This window comes from Arachis hypogaea, chromosome 15 (assembly GCF_003086295.3).
Source record: "Arachis hypogaea cultivar Tifrunner chromosome 15, arahy.Tifrunner.gnm2.J5K5, whole genome shotgun sequence".
Taxonomy (NCBI): Eukaryota; Viridiplantae; Streptophyta; class Magnoliopsida; order Fabales; family Fabaceae; genus Arachis; species Arachis hypogaea.
This window is the reverse complement of record NC_092050.1, coordinates 148,096,856-148,105,844: the sequence shown is the minus strand read 5'-3', so window position 1 is coordinate 148,105,844 and position 8,989 is coordinate 148,096,856. Positions and strand designations below refer to the sequence as shown.

General features: G+C 32.6%; 1 protein-coding gene across 2 annotated transcripts; it reads left to right on the top strand.

Annotated features, from left to right (window-relative positions):
* Positions 1 to 4,140: 4,140 nt before the first annotated feature.
* On the top strand, positions 4,141 to 7,961 carry LOC112751198 (probable polyol transporter 6). 2 transcript variants are annotated; one of them, XM_025800257.3, is made up of 4 exons: positions 4,141 to 5,526; positions 5,674 to 5,929; positions 6,010 to 6,532; positions 6,836 to 7,961. In XM_025800257.3, the coding sequence occupies exons 2-4, from the start codon at positions 5,674 to 5,676 to the stop codon at positions 7,650 to 7,652; spliced, it is 1,596 nt and encodes a 531-aa protein (XP_025656042.1). In that variant the 5' UTR covers positions 4,141 to 5,526; the 3' UTR covers positions 7,653 to 7,961. The 2 variants fall into 2 exon arrangements, with proteins under 2 accessions (XP_025656042.1, XP_025656043.1); XM_025800258.3 differs by having other exon boundaries at positions 5,258 to 5,570.
* The last annotated feature ends 1,028 nt before the right edge of the window (positions 7,962 to 8,989 follow it).

Below are 8,989 nucleotides of genomic sequence, written 5' to 3'. Positions count from 1 at the left end.
CAGCCGATCACTTTCTTCCATTATTCCTCAAATTAGGAACTTTGATTCTGACCCTTCTTTGTTGACCGAAAACCATAGGGCAGCATAAAACAAGTATTTTCAATGGTAAACCCAAATCTTAGCCATTGAAAAATAACTTGGTCCCCAAGACACACTTAAGACCGTAGATATACAGCAGTAAAGAACAGAGATAATCTTTTCCATGTACCCAAAATAGATTGGCAGAATGTTGAAGATGAAGAGGAGAAGATATGATGCATGTATAAGGAAATAAAATCACCTTTTAGCTTCTGACTTCTTGATACAGTTTGATGTATGTGATTAGACTTTAACCTTTTTGCTTAACCTTCTCTTTCTTGCTTTTTTGGTGAATAACTTAGGGACTAAGCTTTCTCTCTCTCTTTCTCTGAGTTCTGACTTAGATAGGAAAAAGTGAACATTGCTTTGGAAGCAAGATAGAGGGATTAGCTTGCTGAAATCAAATCGGGCTTGGGTTGGTTCTATTCAAGTTCAGCCCGTTTGCATTCTTTTTATCATCTTTGGGCTTCTATTGATTTGTGGCCCACTAAGATAGATTCAGCTTGCTTTGTATTGGACTGCTGCAACAATTTATTTTAGCCTGCAACATTTAATCATAAATAATCAACACTAATTATTTATTTTGCCTAATAAAATAATGTTTGTCATCATTAATTAATTTAGTTAATTTCCTAACTCAACATTGTTCTCTTTAGCAACCATATTGTTGATCATGGCTCCATTATTCTTGAAATGAGGAGGAAACCATGCTTTTTATAGCATGTATCTGCTAAGTGGCCATTCTTGCCATAATATGTACATTGTTTGGATCCTCGTCCAGCTTTTGCATTATTTACATAACCTCCTCTTTCCCCTCTTCCTCTTCCTTTTGTGCTTGCATTGCCATTTGCCAACATCATTTTTGAAAGTGATTAGCAACACCTTCTCCTCCATTCCTTCATTCATGTCACTTGTCTCTCTTGCTGTGAAAGAGACACAAAAGCTATATCCACTTTGGGTAATGGCTTCAATAACATGATCTAAGATCTTACGGTTGAAAATTAATCATTAAGACCTCCTAGGAACCTTATTGTCCCTGATTCATTTTTGTAACCTTTCATTATGCTTAGTTCACAATTGCACTTCTCAGGACGTCTTGAGCAGCTTGGAATTGGGCGTAAATTCTCCAACTCCTCCCAAATTGACTTGAGCTTATTATAGTAGGTAGTTACTGATCTATGATGCATCTCCTTGCTTAGTTGCAAATAATTCTTCCTCTAATTCTGCTATTCTATACACATCACCATGACTATATCTGTGCCTTAATTATTTCTGCAGTTCCTCAATTGAGTTTATCCACATAACGCTTTGAGTAATTTCAGGGCTTAAAGAATGATTAATCCAAGAAATAATGTGTGTGTTGCAACGGTTATTAAATTCTTATCTTATTTTTATTTGTTATATTTATCTTTTTCTAAATTTGTTATGCTTATCTTTCTCTAACTGAATCATCTAGAAATTTGGGTTGTTTTAGATTATTTTAAAATTTAAAATCAGTTTAGTATAAATAGGTAGCATTATTCTTTATATCAGAAGCAACAACAACATAACAATAAAAATTCTTCATCTTTTCTTTTCTCATTCTTTTACAATTTTTCTTTATCTTTGCGTTTTATTATGGTATGAGAACCATGGTATATTTTTCTTTATCTTTGCGTTTTATTATGGTATGAGAACCATGGTATCCTCCTTGAGGAAGATACATAAGATATCATCTTTCCGATGAGAAATCACCATACTTCTTTTTACTGATAAAAACAATTTCGTTCTTGCTACTGATTTGATACTTTCTCACCTCACCAAATAATCCATTCTTTTAATCTTATCCTTCCGATTCCAACGGACCCAAATTGCCGCGCTCTATGCGCCTCCTCTCTTATCACGCTCTTCTCTCTTATCGCGCTCTCTGAAGTTCACTCTTATCGCGGTTTATGCGCTTTCTGAAGATCAATCTTATCGCTCTCTACGCGCACTCTGAAGATCAATCTTATCGCGCTCTTTGAAGATCGCTGCCTTCTTCCTCAAGCACAACATCTCCTTCTATGTTTCTGCATCACCACGATATACATATCTTCCTCATCCATTTCATCGGAACTTATCCAAGTTGTGGATTATTGGCATCTTCCATCCACCAGCTTGCGGGGGCATATTAAATTCTTATCTTATTTTTATTTGTTATGTTGATCTTTCTCTAACAGAATCATCTAGAGATTTGGGTTGTTTTAGCTTATTTTAAAATTCAAAATCAATTTAGTATAAATAGGTAGAATTGTTCTCTATATCAAAAACAACAACCACAACAATAAAAATTTTTCATCATTTTTTTTCTCATTCTTTCACAGTTTTTCTTTATCTTTGTGTATTCTTTGCGTTTTATAAACAGTCCCATGCTTCAAAACAATATATCATCCTCTGGTGGTCTTTGAATTGAGCCATCCACAAATTTTATCTTATTCTTAGATTTCAATGCTTTCACATGTCTCTTTCTCATTTTTTAAAATTATTTCCTACCAAAGTAACTATAACTATGGCTGATCTTGGATTTCTTCAGGATATAAAAAATAAGGACTCACCGGGTCAAAAGTTAGATTTGTTTGAGCTTTATTTGTATTTTGATTTATTCATTGTATCAATTTGATTCACCAACACAGCTAATGTTTATATATCTATTGAATTAAATGACGAATTTGTTTCGGATTTCACCAACACAGCTAATGCTTGTATATCTATTGAACAAAACCTAATTTGAGATTTGAATCAATGAACCTTGTTGATATAGATTTAAAAATTTCTTTCCTCGATCTCGCAACCTAATTTGAGATTTGAATCGATGAACCTTGTTGATGCAGATTCAAAAACTTCTTTCCTCAATCTTGCTGATCGGAAATGTTTATCTATTCTAAATCGATGCAAGACAACATAAATTTCATCAGACTTTATCAATTGAGTTTAAAAAAAGAGGATAAGAATTAGATGAGAAGAATGAAAAAAAAAAAACTTACAAAAAAAAGAAAATTGAAGAAAATCAAAGAATTGTGCTATGAGCTTCTTTCAAAATTCCTCAACCATTCACTGTAATTTTTCTTTCCATGCTCACCGTATCAAGTTGAAATTGGTGAGTTCAAAAAAAAATGAAGGAGAGAACCTCATGAAGCTTGATGTAAAAAAGAGTGTATACTTTTGTCATAACTCCATCACTATTTTGTTTATTTTCTTATTGCACAAAAAGGTGGTTATAATATTATATTTCTCAACTATAAATAATAGCTACTAAACTAAATTACATAATAAACTATTTAGTCAGTATTCTAATAAATTAATTCTTTAATTACTCACTAATAAAATTTGTCTACATCAATATTTTCTAACTAATTAGTTTATACTATTATACATGACTAATTGGCTCATGTAACATATATAAATATATCCTTGACTCTACTAATATTTTTTATGCATTATTTCATTTCCCATCTTCACCTGTGTTTAAAACAGATTAGAATTTCCAGAGCAACGCACATCTTCGATAGGTATGCTGTTTAAACTGGTTATATATTGAATTTTAAATATCTTTTTGTAATAAAAATATTATTTAATTTATTTTTAATATATATTTTATATTCTAACATATATTTTATATTAATAACTGATTTTAGTGGCTAATTTTAATATATGTGTAGTATAATATTGTATTTGTAAACTTATATTGTGTGTATGTAGTTTTTTTCTTTTAAAAAAATTCAACCGAGGAATTCGTTTCCTTTTTCGTTTTTAGTTCAATCATTTTAAGAGGGGCCAGTAGAGAAAAGAATTTGTGGAAAATAATGAGAGGTTGGGAATGTGGGACACTCTTTGCCTTCTTTTCTCAACTATTATTTTAGCATGTGTTGTATTGTGTGTCACAAATCAAAATGTGATGCATATATAGTCATAGAAATATCACAAAGAATTGGTCACAACTTACAAGTAGGACCTAGTGTTCAATTTAATCACGTTAATTACCTCTTAAGAAGAGAGGATCTTCTTTAATGCGGTATATATAAATGATAAAAATGGTGTTTTATATGGGAGTGAAAAAATGGAGCTATATCTTAATTTCTAGTAGCAAAAAGCCAGATAAGAATGAGTTGATTGAAGATATATATATATTGTCAACAGGTTTTACTAGGATAATATTGTAATTGCGTCTTGTTTGTATTTGTGACTTGCTTTTTGGACAAGCTAGGCTTTCTTTCGTTGATTTATTTTTCTATGAAATAAGTGGAACATATTATAACCAGTAAAGACAAAAAAAAAAAAAAAGGAATATCCTTTTCTGAGATTTATGTGCACATTTTACATTCGCTTTATGAAATTTTTATGCTCTCCGTTTCTTTTCATATTTCCACACTCATATATTAAAATAATTTCGCTTGCATTATATAGATAAGTATTTATCGGCTGCATAAGATAAACGAACCAATAATATAATAGTATTTAATTCGTATTGTTTCTATACCTGTGAATTTGTGTCGACCTTTCGCTATCAAACTTTATTTCTCTTAATAAATATTTTACTTAGATGGATTGTAGTCGTTAGACAAATTGGCAAGAACCTAAGCTTGGACCAAAAGATAAAATATCTTGATGGCATCATGGATAGACAGCTCACATGTGATGATTTTTAATATAATTTAACGTCCTATTCTTCAGAAACTGCATAAATTATTGATACAATTGTCCAAGAGTAAACTAGTGATGATAATTTTAAAGTAAAAGATGTAAATTAATTTGGTATTTGTTAAATATTTACTTATTTCGACAAAATTATTATTTAAAATAAGTTGTTCATTAAGTATTTTTTATTGAATATTTTAAATAATTTTACAATCTTTAATAAATATTGAGTTGATTTATATTTTTTTGGTCGAAATAGTCATTTATCCATTGCCTAAAATATTTATTTGTTTAAGATTTATTGTTTTATTATTATAGAATAAATATATATCTCAAAATAAAAGTCACGCCATATCTCATATTAATAAAATAACAATAACAAATAAATATATAGAAAATGATGAGTCATATTATTATTATTATTATTTTTATGGATTGGAATTACTCTATTATTATTATTATTATTATTATTATTATTATGGATTGGAATTACTCTATTTAAAGTCATTTTCTGATTAGGCCCCTTATGTAAACCCACATGTTAATCATTGATAATTACTTATCAGCCAAATACAATTTTAGACGCGTGGATCCAGATCGTTTAGTATTTTACTAATTTCTTGTCTTGTGATGTTTTATATTATCATATACTATCGTGTGCCATCCAATATTATAATTCTACCATGTTCAAAAGATTTGGTCAACAGATGGTTTATCCTTTCCAACAATCCTTGTTGGCAATAAATTTTTATAATTAATAATCAGGATAACAATAAAAGGCATGAGACTTGCAAGGTAAAGCCACATATAGCTCAGCATTAATATACATATATATTAAGGTTAATTTTAACATTTTTTCTTGTCTTGGGGGAAAGAATTTAAATAATTATTATATACATCTTGATATATATGCAATTTCTTGATTGATTATTTTTCTCCAAGATGCAAGACAATAATTGCGATCATCATCAAGAAGAGAAGATGAAGCACCACCATGATTACTACTACCCACTTCCTGGTTCAGATTGTTCTGCTGCAAAAACTGATGAAGCAGCTGAATCAAGCTTCTACAGGCAGCAGATATCAGAAGAAGAAGAAGAAGAGAGTATTTCAAACCAAAGAAGCATCTCTCATCTCAACAACTATGCGCTTGCCGGTGCTATTTTGGCTTCCACAAACTCCATTCTCTTAGGCTATGGTCAGTTTTTCTTGAATCACCATTCTGCAAATTCAGCATATAATAACTCAAATTGAATAGGAAAGATTATGTGTATGCAGATATTGGGGTGATGAGTGGTGCTGTGATATACATAACAAAGGATCTCCACATCAATTCAGTTCAAGTAGAGATCCTTGTTGGGTGCTTGAATGTGTGTTCGTTGATTGGTTCTCTAGCCTCTGGAAAAACCTCTGATGTGATTGGAAGAAGGTACACAATAGTCCTAGCAGCAGTTACATTCTTCATAGGTGCCCTGTTAATGGGGCTAGCACCTTCATTCCCATTTCTCATGGCCGGCCGTGTTGTCGCCGGCATAGGTGTTGGCTTCTCCCTCATGATTGCCCCTGTCTATGTCGCTGAGCTCTCCCCGGCTCTCACTCGCGGCTTCCTCACCTCCCTACCTGAAGTCTTCATCAATCTTGGCATTCTTCTTGGTTACATATCTAACTATGCTCTATCAAGCCTTCCATGTACCATCAATTGGAGACTCATGCTTGGCCTTGCAGCAATTCCGGCCGCTTTTGTAGCATTTGCCGTCTTATTGATGCCTGAATCGCCGCGTTGGCTTGTGGTTAAAGGAAGGTATTACTAAATATATTAAGACTTTCATAAATGTTACGTGCACACTAAAAATCAGTTACTAAACTAGCAGATATTTATGTTTAATTATATATATTGTTTAACTAATTTTTAATATGTATTTGTATTTTAACATATATTCTACTGAGGTAACTATAGATGGGATAAAACTTATGACAGTTAAAATTAGTTACTTGTTAGTTTCAGTTAGTGTATTAATTAGTTACTTGATGGTTACGGCACCAAAGATAAATCAACACTGTCACTATTTAGTAAGTTTTCTGATGAGCACAATTCTCTCAACAGGTATGAAGAAGCGAGAGAGGTTTTGATTAGAACATCAGAGAGCAAAGGAGAAGCAGAATTAAGGCTTTCTGAGATATCAGAAGCTGCAGATTCTTCTAGAAATGAGAGTAATGGAAAAGGGGTATGGAAGGAATTGCTTGTTACACCTTCTAGGCCTGTGTTGAGGATTCTTGTTGCTGCCATTGGAGTTAACTTCTTCATGCAAGCTTCAGGGAACGATGCTGTGATGTATTATAGCCCTGAAGTGTTCAAGGAAGCAGGGATCAATGGTGAGAAGGAGCTTCTGTCTGTTACAATTATAATGGGATTTGCAAAGACATGCTTTGTTTTCTTGTCATCATTGTTCTTGGATAGGTTTGGGAGGAGGCCCATGTTGTTGTTGGGCTCAATTGGGATGGCAGCCTCATTGTTTGTATTGGGCCTGGGCTGTAACTATCTCCAATTCTCAGATGAGAAGCCCTTATGGGCCATAGCAACGTGTGTGGTTGCTCTTTGTTCAAGTGTGTCATTCTTCTCAATTGGGCTTGGGCCCATTACTTGGGTGTACTCATCAGAGATATTCCCTTTGAGACTGAGGGCCCAAGGTTCAAGCTTGGCTATTTCAGTGAACCGTTTGATGAGTGGGGTGGTGTCTATGACTTTTCTAAGCATTTCAGAGGCTATTACTTTTGGGGGAATGTTTGGTGTGCTTGCTGGTGTAATGGTGGTTGGGACAATATTCTTTTATTTTTTTCTTCCAGAGACCAAAGGGAAAAGCTTAGAGGAGATTGAAGCATTGTTTGAAGATGAAGGAAACACTAGTTTGAGACTAAGGTGAATGCAACTTTGGTCAAAACTCAAGAGTTTCATTATATTGTGAACATATAAGATATAAAAAGGGTGCTGTTGTCAACAGTGTTGACAAATATTGCAATTTTTGTGGGGTTTTTTTTGTTGTTTTATGAAGGAATTCATTTTAGACAAATTTGTTGATATCATGTACTATTTATCGCTTAGCAATTGCATAGTACATTAAAAATATAAGGAAAGTAACAAAGACGTGTTACTGTTACACCGTGTATAGTATAAGATAAAATGAACATGTAAGAATGTCTTTTGGATTTATTCATTTTTATTGTTGGATAAATGTGTGACCAAGGTTAGATTGGTTGAGCATTATTGCAACATGCATTGGATATATATATAGACTTGATAGAGTAACAACTATATAAGGTGGAAACTCATGTGCAATCGACTTCACATGAAGCTGATAGTTGAGAGCGGTTGAATGATTTGATTGATTTGACTAAATTTTCATAAAACGGCTCTCAGTTATTAACTTTACGTAAAGTCGACTATACCTGAGTTTTCACCATTACATAATTAGTTGTTCTCCCCATGATTAAATGGGTGATCTATTGCAGCATTTGTCAAAACTCAAGAGTTTGGCATATTCTTGAACAAAGACGAAAAAAGATCACTATTTTCATTTTGGTAAGAAATTGGCAATTACATGAAGTAAATATTCTTTTTGGTCTCTAATTGTTTGTCTAGGACAAAGCAATCTTCGACAATTCAAAAATTCTTAACCAACTTTCAATAATCATTTAAATAATTGGTTTAATCGATTCTCAATTATTTGGTCTGACCTGTAATGTATCAGAAATTGCTTAGACCAATGTTATTGATTTTGTGATTATAAGATACATCAATAGGGAATTTCATGATGTCCAAATATTGGATCCCCTTAATAATTAATTAAAAACAAACTCTCTCACAGCATACACAAAATGTAAACGACACTAATAATAAGCACAATAATTAAGGATTCAATGTACAAATAAAGTGTCTTATCAAATCAAAATCAGAGTATCCCCATAGCTTATTTACGAAGGCCATTCGTATATTCAGTTGTATTCTTGAGAATTAAGCACGAGTGTATATATATGGTAGTTACAACTTCCATCATATTCGTAAATCTTGTTTGGACAAAGACAGGTTCCAACCTCGAAAGAAGACGTGCCCAATTTTCCATTAATGCTGAGACTTATTTTGGAGGCTATGGTATCTGCTTCCATCCTTATCAGATTTTGATTTTGATGTGTGGTTGGTTTGTCTTGGTCACTGAAATAACCTATGCCAGTTGTTCTCTTTTCTCAATCATGTTCCAATATT